At 39.3% G+C, this 13,970-nt stretch overlaps 2 protein-coding genes across 2 annotated transcripts in view; both read left to right on the forward strand.

The window, feature by feature from the left end:
* tmem244 (transmembrane protein 244) overlaps positions 1-6,291 on the forward strand; it is a 27,472-nt gene extending 21,181 nt beyond the window's left edge. The window contains exons 4-8 of the mRNA XM_072361879.1: positions 3,615-3,700; positions 3,807-3,883; positions 5,291-5,416; positions 5,599-5,643; positions 5,902-6,291. Coding sequence (XP_072217980.1) covers positions 3,615-3,700; positions 3,807-3,883; positions 5,291-5,416; positions 5,599-5,643; positions 5,902-5,999 — 432 coding nt within the window. The 3' untranslated portion in view covers positions 6,000-6,291. The remainder of the gene's footprint in view (positions 1-3,614; positions 3,701-3,806; positions 3,884-5,290; positions 5,417-5,598; positions 5,644-5,901) is intronic.
* Positions 6,292-7,500: 1,209 nt separating this feature from the next.
* Positions 7,501-9,990, forward strand: fkbp6 (FKBP prolyl isomerase 6). The gene is given in 7 exon segments (XM_072362534.1): positions 7,501-7,575; positions 8,149-8,266; positions 8,354-8,724; positions 8,943-9,062; positions 9,209-9,406; positions 9,535-9,644; positions 9,843-9,990. Coding segments are annotated over 7 exon segments (1,065 nt in total). The 3' UTR covers positions 9,916-9,990.
* The last annotated feature ends 3,980 nt before the right edge of the window (positions 9,991-13,970 follow it).

Consider the following 13,970-nt stretch of genomic DNA (forward strand, 5'->3'; position numbering starts at 1 on the left):
TCTTCTAGACAGTTCTAGACAGAACTGTATCTGGTAATCCTTTTTATTGAGATGGATGTATGTAGAGTAATATGCAGTCTTTGAATGCTCCTGTTTCTGATTATGTGCCTTTATTCCTGCAGTCATAATAAGCAAGAATTTATGCTAAGTAAAAGGGAAAAAAAAAAAATCAAAACAACTTCAAATCAAGGTAAAAGTCAATACATGCAGTTTCTGTGTCCTTGTTTTTCATTCTTAATTAAAGCATCGTGCAGAGCCATGAAAACATGAGTACTACATGATTAGTTTCCTGTGAGCTTCAGAGTAATGAAATATGCCAGAATACACTCTGTGAGCACACACAGAGAGATGCTGAGTTATGACGCCTACCTTACTCCTCACGAAAACCCCCTCCTACTCCCCTGCTCTCCGTCACCATGGTTACAATGATGCAGGTTACCGTGGCAGCCAAGACAACCCCACACTCACATAAAGACGCACGTGCATGTGCTTTTCCACCGACACCAACATACGCATGTTGTGACGTCGAAGAGTTGAGTTCCTTTAAGCTATTTCTGGACAAGATGGGGATGCATAAATGTGTCTATTTGTGCACTCAAGTCCTACTCTCTTACAGTCTCTACCCATTTTTCTTTTTTCATTCTTCTTATTTTCATGAACAGATGATTGATAATCAGCAGCAGCTGACAGCTCTCTTTTTCACATATAGACTATTTTCATTTTTATCCACTATCTCAGTTGAAATGTATATGGAAGGAAAGATTTGAATGCACCTTTGCGTGGTCATAAACTTATTTGTTGCCGCCAGTACTGTGTATTTGCCTCATATGCTCCCTTGCTCTTGTGTTTGTTCCTCATTGGTGGATTAACTTCTGTAGAGGTTTGAGGCTATGCTACCACCTAGTGTTCATATCACAAACAGCCTGACAAATTTAGCAAATGTATCTTTCTTGTTGTTTTTGATGAACAGCATTCAAAATCTGGGCTTAAAGGATGATCTAAAGATTGGAATTACAGTAACTGCGATATTTAATGACACCTGCAAGGTGCACGTAAAGGACATGTTTAGTTGTTGTATGTTGTTGTTAATCAGTTTCTTTTAACAGTGGAAAATTATCTTTAAACCATGATTGGCATTAATTCTTATAATTACCAGTGTGAAGGTTGTTTTTATTTACTTATTCATTATTGTAATCTTTAAGAATTGAAGGGGGAAAGGAACAAAAACTAAGTAAAAATAAAGAGAAAGATACTTTGACATAGGTAAAATGAAATAAGGTATTTCAAATATGTGGCACCAATACCAGTCTAAGCCTAAATTAGTTTATGCAACACTTCTAAAAGTATTAAGTCTGGAAGTCAACCTCCTTGTGTGTTATGGGAATGTGTGTTAATCTATACTACAGTGTGTTCACCTTTATCCTTTTTGGGATTTACTCCAACATCTTAGTAGTAATCCCATATCGTCTAATCCAACCCTTCTTGCTTCCCTCCAACATCCTCTCACACACTCAAACGCACACATGTAGGCTACTTTCTCCCCTTTAGACCGGCAACCATTCATGTTGTTGGACTACTGCTGTCGTTGCTGTGGATTCACACTCATAAAACGCCATGGACCCTTCTCCCTCAAGACTGCACCCAGTGATACCTGGGTAAGGACACCAAAATATGTGTATAAAATTGTAGAATAGAGGTAGACCGTAGAGAAAGGAAGAGGAAGATCTGGCAACATGCATATGTTCATAGGACTAACTGATGCAGTGTATGCTTTTATGAAGTTTTATTTCAGTTTTGCCTTTGGTACAGGAATTGTAATGACAACAAACAACTGACAAATTACAGCTATACGTAACATAGCACATTACAATTGTCTAAAACTGCAACATTGACTGATGAATACTTTAACATTCCTTAGTTGCTGCATGCAGTTTGGTGATTATAGTTTGGTGAAAATGATACATTTTCATGACACTCATAATCAACAATTAGTTGTGTAGTTTGTGATATAATGTCTTTGAAATAATACATCAGTAACTGACAGTTCTGAGGAAACATCTGTCGATGTGACGTTTTAAAGATGGTTTCTAGGTCAAATTTCTAAAGCACAGCCTGCCTAGTCTGGAGATGGCAAACAAACTGGAGCCAAAGGTGTTTAGCTGTCTCTGAAGGTATTAGCAAGAGCTCAGCTACTTCCCTAGTTTCAGGCACACCCACGCCTTTCTGGCAGTTGGAACAAGGAGGAAATAGATTCCATATGGTTCCCTGTGGAGGTGTCTTGAGGCCATGTGGAACTGCATCCATATCATCATCATAATAATTATTTCCAGGCTATGCTTAGGATACAGTCTGAAATTCCCCATATTTTCAATTACTGTTGTCACTATTAAACATATAAAAAAGTAAACAGGGGGTATACAAAAGTGAAATTGTAAGTGTTAATGTAAATGCAGTGTTATTTTCAGTTGTTAAATCATTTGTCTAGTATCAGTTAGCATCAACACCACAACAACATCTCAGCTATTATAACTGTATGTTTTGAGCTAAACAAAAATGTCAGAATGCCAACATTCAATGCAGAACAACACCAACATAGAGATATCTACTGGTGTCATGTTTACCACATTCATTTAAAGTATTCAACACAATTTGGCAGCGTGCTAATAGTAGCTTGTTTGCCTTAAACAGAAAAACATCAAGGTACTTCATAATCTTTCTTTCTTTTTTCTTTCTTTCTTTCTTTCTCAATCTAACTGAGAAATGTTATTCTTCCTTTATACACTCTGTATCACAGCATACACTGGACTTGTCCCAACAGGAAATCACAAGTGTAAATAATAAGATTAACAATGACCCCACTTCCATTAAAGTTTGCCTGTAAGCTAGTGAGCCCTGGCACCGGCACACCTGAACGAAATGGAGCTCATTAGGAAAGTAATTAGTCGCACCTGTGTTTGACAAGCTAAAAACATCAGCGGTGAGAAAAAGTCTTTTATCGTTCCTCCTGAGGAGTTGTGTAACTTATTTCCTGTAAAGGCTGTGTCTGCGAAAGAAAGCTTTAGCAAGAATGTATTGACTGGCTGCTGTCAGGAGGTGGTTTTTCTCTGGTTCATGGAGACAAACAGATAATGCAGCTGATAACTTCCATTAGCTTTGAACACAAATAAAGCATAACATCATAAATCTTTTGCTTTATGTGTGCTTGATATTTACTGTCCCGTTTTCTCTGTTGCTCTGTTATCACCTTGTTTGCTCAAAGAAATGCCAGCAGACGGTCATGGTAATTTTTCATGAGGCTAATTGCACAAAATTTCATTCATCCATTGTTGGTTGATTGACTCACACATTCCTCCCTCCTCAGGGAGTTAATATCATCTGTTCATGCTAGTCAAATTATGAAAAAATACAGGTATATTGGTGGTTGTATCTACCATCTTTGTGTCCTTCAATTAGCAGATCAATGGTTTGATCCCCAACTTCCTCAGTCACCATGTCATTATCCTTGGGCAATATACTGAACCACACATTGTTCCATGTCTAATGTTCCTCATTTGTATGTCACTTTGGATAAAAGCCCCTGCTAGACTGATGCTCAGGGTCTCTATTGTCCTCAGGTCGTTCTGCAGAATCTGTTGATGTGCATGGTGTGCTTCTACTCTCTCTACTACATCGCGGTCAGTCTTTGCATCGGACTGTTCAGGTATACTCACACACACTGACAACAGCTGGTGGGAAAAACTCTCCGCATTTTTCACATTCAAACAGAATAGCGTTTTACACTCCTTGATCTTTCCTTGTATCTTTAGGGTTCATGAGATCAACAGCTTGTTGACTCCATTTGACTACACAACACAACCATCATGGCAGAACCCCAAATACTTGGGTGAGTCAACATAGAGAAAATTAATTCTACTTAAATTAATTAAGTACATTCACTAAAGTAAGAAAGTACTTTTTCTCAAATACAAAACGTGATCAGTTAATATATGAAATGCCATCAAAGAAATAACCCAACACAGTAAAAAAATGGTATGCTTTACCGGTGAACTGTAGAATGCTGTTTACTCTTTAATCCGTTTGCCATAATATTCCAACCATAAAATATTCTTAGCTTAACACAATAAGAGAGGAAATACTTCTGGATAACAAGTACCTTTTACGGCTGTACTTGCATATCTTGCTATTACATTACATACTATATTAAATATAGCATTGCATTGAAGAGTATTGTATATTATGGCATGAATATCTGTTAGATATCAATAGACCAGGTCTTGTGGATTCAAAGTACTGTAAATATAAGCGACTAGAAGTTCTCTTTTATTATCAATCATTTTCATTGTTTAAAGCAATGGCCTCCAGACTCGTATATGATGCTTTTGGGGATTACCCCTTTCTTTGCTATGTTTTCTAGTTATGTTGTACATGTACTGTAAAGAGTCTGCATAGACCCTGTTCACACCAAATTGAGGTTTTTTTTCTCCCTCAAAAGAGAAAACAGCTATCAACTATCTGAAAGAGCGTATTGTTTTGTCCAGGCTCCTTTTTGTATCTACCTCCCCATATGAGACACAGTCAACCCCCAGCTGGGTGAGGTAGATGGCCACACTTTCTGAATTTGGTTTCTGCCAAAGGTTTCTTCCTGTTAAAATTGAGTTGTTTCTTACCACTGTCACCTTGTTCATGCTCAGGACGGAGGGACTGAATCCTAGAGTTTTGATGCAATCTTTTATTTATTTTTCAATTGGCTTTGTATGACTTGGACTAATTTGGAATTAAATGTATTTGATTTATGATTGGATTATGATTGGATTACATAGATTTGGGTTATAATTTGATTTGAGTTGGACTATATCTTTGAAGTTCCTTGAGATTATATTTTTTCTGATTCTGCGTGATATGAATAAAATTGAACTGAACTGAACTTGCACAATAAATGACTAATAGTTGTTTGTCATTCCTCAAAGAATGGTATGGTTCTCCATTACTTTTTTTCCCCTGACAACTGAACAGTCAGAGTCAGTCTTAAAGAGACAGGAGCTGAAACTGAGTATTTCAGAGGCCTTTATCAGGGAATGAATAAAGCCACAGAATATCATTTCTACTTTTAGCCAATAAACATCTGAGCAGATAAAACTGTACTATGACAAAGTCTTTCAAATAACCAGATTTAAATATCTTTCAGTGTTTTCTCACCTTATAATCCATCATACCACTTCCATTATACACCTATTTGATGATAAATTATCTTTCATGTGTTTCTTTACGCCCCTCCCCCTCTGCCCTACAGTTGGAGTCATTTCCACAGAAGTAACTTATGTTTTGGGAGGTCTGGTGTTCGCTTGGATTGTGGAGGAGTGGGTTTGGGATTACGCCATAACTGTCACGCTGCTGCATGTTGCAATGACTGTAGCAGGTAAACACACACGTGCCAACACAAGTGTATCAATGGAACAGCTGATCGGATTGCAGGCCTGGTTATGTAACTGGATATAGTGGCCTATACTATATTTCAAATATGTATAGAAAGCACATTGATTGTATATGTTTAGGTTTATTACATGAAATTAAACACAATATCCTGATTTATTTTGTCAGTGATGTCAGACTTCCCTTCAGCTGAGCACTGGTGGGTTGCTCTGGGTAAGATTCATACTTTCTTGTTCAACTCTTTGTGTCTCCGTGTGTATCCTGTGTCTCCAATTCTGTTTGCACACACCAACAAAATCCACTCATTCTTTCAGTCTACCTCTCAGCCTAGATAATATATTACTTTTTCCTTTGCACAGACTCATAAGATTCAGATCCAGCTTCTAACCCTCAGGATTCAACCACTTTGGCTTGTCTACAAACCTTCCCTTGACTGATCCCCTTCTATTTATTTAATTCCTCTCCCTTCAGGCTCAGGCTTGGTGATGATGATATTTGGAGGACAGCTCCTGGCCTACAAACTCTTCAGGAACAACTTTGTCTATCCAGCTGAACTACAGAACTTCTAATGAAAACCAGGAAAGCTCTTAACTGGCTTATCGGTTAATCCCAGATCTGCCGAATGCCAGATCACTTTGCATTTCACTGCTAAGTTCATGTGTAAAGCAACCACACGACACACTTTATTTCTTTACTTGAAATGTTGGTTCATTAGCTAATAGGCAGATCTTAAATTGTACATATTTGGTAACTTTGTCTCTTCAACAACACTTTTTTTTTTTAAAATTGTTCTGTACAGTTTAGGTATTGTTTTGTATTGTTTGTTAACACACTTACTTCTGTAAACGAGTGCTTGGAGAAACAGGAAAGATTTTACCTCTGGAAAAATAGTAATGGCCAGCAACCACTGACTTCTTTTGTCTGAGTTTTATGTCTGACACCAATGTAAACTTTAAAATGCATCACATGACAGATTTGTATATATAGTAGGGTTTCTGTCTGATTTGACAAAAGGGGAAATAATAAAATCTCTTTTGTGGTGAATTTCCAGCACTTTTTTCTATCTCTACATAGTTAATATATGAATGGTATAATCCAGGTGTTTTTATGCTAAATGCCATAAAAAGATCACATCTATATGATGATATAATGATCATTTTTCTTGTTGGTCATATGTGTTAGGGCTGTTCCACGTCAGCTAACCTAACCCTAATATGTTCAAGTAAGCCTTAAATTTTTTTAAAGGACCTTGCAAAATCCAGAGGCTCTTCCCCAATCAATCATTATCATTATTTTTATTTCCCGGTCAAGCAAAATTACTAATTGCTCATTTCTCTCAGGGTTATGTTGAAATGTGACAAAAATCTGAGGATAATTTGTTTTACAATCATGAAACCAAAAAGCGGTTGCATAGTGGTGCAGTGGTTTGCACTGGCCTTTTAACTCTTGACTCGGGCCTATATGTGTGGTGTTTGCATGTTCTCCCTGTGATTGGGTGGGTTTTCTCTGGGTCCAGCTTTCTCCCACAGTCCAAAGACATGCATGTTAAGCTAACTAGTGCTTCTAAACTGACCATAAGAGCACGTGTGGGCATGCATGGTTGTTTTTCGTCTGTGTTGGCCCTGTTATAAAATAGCAACCTGTCTGGAGTGTAACATGGCTCTTGACATGTGGCTGGTATAGGCTTCAGCCCCCACAAAAAAAACATTTATTTTAGATCAAAGTAAGTCATCCTCAACAGAGGACAACATGATTATTAGATTTTTATCGCAGACATTTTGACTTGTCATGAAGGTAGCAGTAAAATAGATCCGTCTTGGTCAAATAAATTGTGTGACTTTGAGTGTGCACAATGGCCGCTGTGTAATTCGCAAGGCTGAGACTCTGAGTCAAAGTTGATTGGTCAGTAAACCAAGAACACAAGTGTCCACAGGAGAGTTTCGTTTATTAAGTGGGTCACCTGACACCATAACATAATTGGAACATTAAAAAAAAACAAACAACAGAATTACCTGTTGTTACACTAAGATATATTTCCTGACTGTGGCAGTAATTTTTACTACCGAGCAAATGTCAAGAAACGGGTTTATATCTGTAGTCCAGAGGACGCAAAACGCCGTCGAACCGCTGGCATCGAGCACGCGGGTAGGTCGCCATGCTAGTTTTTGATTTAGCTAGCTTAGCTATCCCATCAAATGAGGACTGTTTTGGTGCTAAATGTTAAAACCTTTTAAAAGTGGGCCGCTAGCAGAGTAGAAATGACGTTAACTCCCTTTGTTAACGGTATGTAAGACAGAAACACTGCGAACATAGTATTCCTTAATGTCGTTTAAATAACATGACACACATAAGTGGTTACATGGGCTCAAAAAGCCACTGAAGTGTGCAAGTTTGCGTATCGTGTAAATATTGTCATGTTGAACAGTTGTTCAAAGGTTTTGATTAAAAGAATAATGATGCCATTTAAATTTCTGCAAGCAAAGTGAACATGTAGTGCTTTTAAAGGGATCACTTGACCTTTGAAATATAGGGAAGGTAGGGCCAAACTGAGCAATTGAGATTGTTCACCAGTATCCACATGTTTTGAGAATGACTTAGGATTTGACTTGACAAACACTGGTATCTGTTGCACTGACCACTGACCAGTCCCTAGTGTGAGCTCTCAGGCTGATTTTTAAATTTTTAAATGATCCTGGAGTCATTTTTTTGCCATTGTAGAGTCCATTTGAGCAGCTGCACCAGCAGATGAATGACGTCTTGGGAGATGGAGGGATCCTGAAGGAGGTGATCCAACCAGGAGAGGGTCCACCTGTGCCTCACAATGCTTCAGTCATAAGTATCTATAAAAGCAGATCCCTTACTAAAGCCTTTTTATGACATTCCAAATAGTGTTAAGGATCTTTATTGTTATTGCCTTCTGCAGTTCATTACTCTGGTTTCCTGGAGTATTCTGACCAGCCTTTTGAAACCAACACTAACTTCAAGTATCCCCGGATGATGAAGTTGGGGAGAGGTGAGAATTTTATCATTTTTCAGGCTTCACAGTCATTTTCCTCTCTTTCTTGACTGGAAAAAATCCCCCTTCAAACAGATGTGACGCTGGCCGGACTGGATCTGGGTCTGTTGACGATGAAGAAAGGAGAGTTCTCTCGTTTCCTCCTCCAGCCCCAGTACGCGTACGGCGAGATGGGCTGTCCTCCGTTAATCCCCTCTGCAGCCACAGTTCTGTATGAGGTTCAGATCCTTGACTTCCTCGACTCAGGACAAGTGGATGACTTTATTGCAATGAGTCCGGTAGGGGAACCAGTCCAGAGGGCATTAAAAATCCTGAGCTTGATACATGGCTGTCTCACTTGACAGCAGGAGCTGCATGTTTGTGCTGAACTTTTAACTTTAATATGATTTATGTGGTCACAGAAAACCCAGGAAATCTTATCTAATTGACCATAAAATTACCCTCTGAGAGATTTTCTTTTATTTCCTGCCAGCTGTCTCACTTTTTCTGTCCTCAGGAGGAGCAGAACGCCGTTCCTCTGTCCACGCTTCTGGAGGTCGCCGGCACGCTGCGCAGCTTTGGCAACCGCTGCTTCAACCAGAGCCGATATGACAATGCCAAAGATCGCTATAAACAGGTACATCTTAAGAGCTTTGGGAGTATGCATTCATTGCATCAGTTAATGTGGTGCCATGCCTCCTTTTTTTATATTTTTTTATTTATTTCTATGTGCTGGTTAAGGTGAGAGTGCGTTTTGTGGCAGGTCTTCTTGTTTTCAAACAGGCAGTAATGCTGCTTGGAAACAGGGAATCCCGGTGCGAGCCAGAGACGGAGAAGATCAAGACGGCTCTGCTTCCTCTCTATCTGAACCTGTCTCTCACTGAGCTCCGTCTGGACAGCCCACTCAAAGCCCTGAAATATGGCAGCAAAGCCCTGGAGATGGACTCCACCAACACAAAGGCTCTTTTCCGCTGCGGGCAGGTCAGGCCAGGCTTTTGTTTGTAAGCTGTCGGATAAGAATGCTCGCAGGCCTTCGAGTGCAAGAGATTAAATGTTCTTTTTCAAAGGCTGCTACAAAGAGTTCTTCACACTAAAGCCATTTCTCTTAGGCTTACCTGGAGCTGCGCGAGTATGAAAGTGCTCAGGGATGCCTCATAAATGCTCAAGCAAAGAAGCCGTTTGACAGTGACATCAACAACCTGCTGAGAAAAGTGGCCATGTAAGAAGATAATGTGTTTTTAAACTGAGTGTGGTCGAGTTGCCTTTTTTATTTATTTTTTGTGCCTGTTGGAGGTGGAACACCAGCAACACCTCTTTAAATGTGTGCTTGTCTGAAAATGTCACTAGTTGGAAAGTCGTGCCTGTGTTTGGGGCAGTTATTTTAAGGGGTATTCATGGCCGCATTTTCTTGTTCCAGATCCTATAAAGACAGCTTGGAGAAAGAGAGAGACATGTACTCGAAGATGTTCCGAGAGCTGAAGGGCCAGTGAAGGACTTATGTGCTTTAACTGTTGAGCTCTGTCTGTCTGGAAGGTAAATATAATAAAATCTCTGCTCAGTCTCTATCGTGCAGCATATTGTGCACAGACAAACATTGTTATACAGCATGTCAGCTGCATCGTCCTCAGTTTATTTTAAAAGCCGTGAAATGACTTGTTCCTCTTCAGGGTTGAGCTTCTCACTTGTGTAAATATTTCAATGATAGAATTTGCTGTTTAGTGTAGGTTATTAATCATTTGATACTAACTAGGTTTTTGGATTTAAGACTCGTACAGTGTGGTCTGATATTCCTCTGACTAATGACTAAAAACTGTTTGGATTCTGTACAGAAATAGTTTGCCATTTTGGGATTGATAACAGTTTTATTCAGCTGAATCTGAGTCACATTGTGCCTAAACCCAGTCTGACTTAACAGGTTACACCCTAACAGTTGCACATTAATTTTTTTATTAACAGACTGGGCAAAGCTTCAGTTCAAGCAGGCAAAAATAGCCAAAATGATTGGATTTAGTAAGTAAGATGATGTTTCTCACTTACCTGTCACTGCTGATTAATCCAAACATGATTTACTGGAGTGTTTAGTAGAGCTGACGCTTTTTCTTTGACGTTCAAACGCAGAGAAACCTGCAACATGTTTAACCTGTTTAAATTAAAAAAAGAAATGTAATATACAGATGCCTCCGACAGTTAGATGCAGTTCGCTCCGTGATCCAGCAGAGGGCGCTCTACTGTCAGCTGGACCTAATGCAGTCCCCGGAAATCTAATGTTATGTTTGCTAGGTTTCAACCAAAGTTTTTTTTTTTTTTTTTTTTTTTTTTTAAATGTTTATTGGTTTTAGTTTTTAATTATGGCAAAGTGAGTAGGCCTTAAAGCAGCAAAGTTTCCCCAAAACCACGATGCTCCCTCCACCATGCTTCCCTGCTGGGATGAGGTCAAGGTGCTGGTGTGAGATGTCCTTTCTTTTTCTTTGTTTTACTTCCTTGCCAAAAAGCTGATCTCCTGTTGACTCTGTTCAGCGTATTACACCAGAAATATTTAACATCTCAGCTGGTCTTTTGTCAGTTTAATACGAGCGGCATTGTGTAACGTCTATATGACTTTATTGCATGCTTTAGCACCCACTGCACATAGGATGGAAATAGGATTTATTTGTTTGTTTCTGTAGTTTTAGAATAAAATCATTAATTTCAAAGAGTTCACAAACTTTTTTTCCATTGAGTAATTTCAGTGGTTTTAACTTAGTTTGACTGAAATCCTGATTTTTAATGATGAAATCTTTGTTTTGCAGGTTTCAAGATCCAACAGCTTGTTTTCTTTCTACTGCTGCCAATGTTGAAAGTGTTTTTTTTTTCTCTCCTTATCTGAAAGGAAACAATTGATGTATTCTTAATTTCTTTAAGAACTATTTTTCCAATGTGTAATAATGTGGTTTCTGCTCTCTCCTTGGATTCTCTTTGTAGCTTCTGTGTTTGCTTGATTCAAACATGGGCTCTGATCACGCTGCAGGAGGAGATGATGATGATGATGAAAAAGTTCTCACTTGTGAGGAGTCTAGTCTTTGTTGTTGGTTGACTGGAAAACGTTTGATTTTGAGTTGGTCTTTATGGTAAAATATTCTATGGTAAGAACTTTACTGTTCCTGCATTTTGTGTTGATTAAAAACTGATTCCAACCATTTAAACTAGCATCAGAGGGAGTTATTTGATTTTGTAAATCTTTGTTTTGTTTTAATAATGCACCGTTTTCATTGGGGTTATAAGATACGAAACTGTTGTATCTTACATTTAATGTTTGAAAATGCACAATTGTTAGAGCAGGAGGATTCAAATATGTGATTTAATCTAAGAACTGCCGATGGACTTTGTGTCTTTTCTCTGAACAACCCAGCCTGCACTCATTTAATCTAATCTTTACAGATGGGTGGGGGAAGTTTGTACGTAGTTTGTTTCACTTGACCTAATTACCCCGGAATCAAGCCCTACTGACGGTAGGTGGTGCACTTGAAGATGAGTTCACAAGTTTCAGAAGCTGTTTAGTGTGCTAACAAACACCATTAACTACAGTAGCCTGCTCGTTCACAGAATGGTGCTCGAAGTACCTAAGATATTGGTGTTTTTTAATACTAAACTGGGAAAATGAGAAAACCCACTGTGAATAATCTCCTTTTAATTTGGATTTATCCTGAGCCACGGATGGCAGCCGCCAGTCTCCCGCTGCATGGAGCATTCCGAGCCTGCTGTCCTCTTATTTACTATGTGCAGTAAAGACTCTACTGGAAGGTACGCAAGTGACTGAGATCCCAAGCTGTTCAAAAGCAGGAGGCCACAAATGATTCCAGTGAAGCTGGAGAATGGGCACAGATAGAGGAGTGGGATGACAGGGGATCCGAGGTGGGGAGGAGCAGGGACAAAAAAAAATCTTATTGACCTCACTGGCTAATCCACTTGTCCCAGTGTGTTAGTGTTTCACCATGATCTCCCAGCACATGGCCAGCAGGTCATGCACTGGGAAAGACGGTTAACTGGACATAAAGAGATGGACACGATGGTCTCCAGAATAGCAGAGTACCTTCATCTCCGGTGAGGAAGTGGGAGGGTGAGAGCTGAGCTGTTATCTTTGTGTGTTAAAGATGGTGTCGGCACATTGTTATGCGTGGGAGTCGCTCACTTTAAGAACATATCTGTGCTCTTTCTGACCCACATGCTGCGTGTCGCTGTTATCTCGTCATTTTAGGATTACAGACTATTTGGAAACTTTGTCACAAAGTATCAATACTGGAGCCGTTTCATTCTTAAAGCAAGGGTTTGTACTCCTTTTCTTGACTGCAGCAGGTTACCACAAACTTTTTTTCTTAAGAAATGACAGCTCTTTAATATCTACAGTCCTCACTTTTAGGGTCTCTGATACTGTTGGTATTTTAGTTTAGAATAATGGCCGTCATGCTTTGCAGCTTCACTGGAGCTGTCCTCATTTGTTGTGGGTTTATGGGTCTTGCCCCCTTTGGTTTTTCATCACAGCGCAAAATGCAGCTTTTTTTGGTTGCTTTTACAGTATATTTTGGGTCTATCTGTGCTATGAAATCCCTTGAATTGACTGCCTTAATCTGAGCAGATGGTGTATCCCTGTATAGACATCCACTTGCATCTGTCTTCTGTAAATGAATCAGTAAACGTGGCTTTGTTTTTGGGGGTTTATAAGAAGAGATGTACCTGCTGTGGTTGTCAAAAAGCACATTTTTTCCCCTCATACCTCTGCAACACATCCATTTCCATCAGAATATTCTTCATTTGAGCTCTTCTCTCTTTAAGGCTTCCTTCCTGGCAGGCAAGGCCAACTGAGTGGGCAGCTAATTGGTCGAAAATGGCAGAGTGAGAGGCAGGTGCTCATTCTCTGTTTCAGTCACACCATTAATAGTTTGCTCCTTGTGGTAAACTTTCTGTATTTGTGCTTGTCTAAAGTCTTCGCTTTATGCTAGACTTGAATAATAATGTCTACCCAGTGGCATTATGGTTCATGAGAAGTTAGGTATACTTATCATTTCTAAGATTTATTTAAATGGTCTGTCCAACATTTCAGACTACTCTGCTATATTTAGTATACTCAGAAATAGGCAGGTTGTATTTGCATGTGTGTAACTTCCCCTCTTTGATATCAGGAAGTCTGCTTCAGCCACCCGACAACTTGTAAACAGCCACAGGCAGAAATCAATAGGTCAATGTGATGCACATCAGAGGGGATTTAGATATGGAAATACTGAAAGCTGACTAAAAGAATAAGTGGGTATACGCTGTGTACCTGCACTGTGACACCGTGTCTTTCTCCTGGAGAGTGTTCTTCACTTGGTTGGAAGCTGTGAGGGTTTTTCGTTTCTATGCAAGAGAATTTCCATCACTGTTACCTTCCCTGAATGTCCAGGTCATTTTAAGTTGACAGGCTCGATTGCAGCCTAATAATGGCCTCGTTTGAGCCGAGACTTCCTCTGACTACCAGTTTCCAAATATACATACATTTTAAAGATCTGTAATTCATAAAGTTATCCTTTAC

Source organism: Leuresthes tenuis, unplaced genomic scaffold (assembly GCF_036924035.1).
Source record: "Leuresthes tenuis unplaced genomic scaffold, fLeuTen1.0.hap1 SCAF_13, whole genome shotgun sequence".
NCBI classification, from domain to species: domain Eukaryota; kingdom Metazoa; phylum Chordata; class Actinopteri; order Atheriniformes; family Atherinopsidae; genus Leuresthes; species Leuresthes tenuis.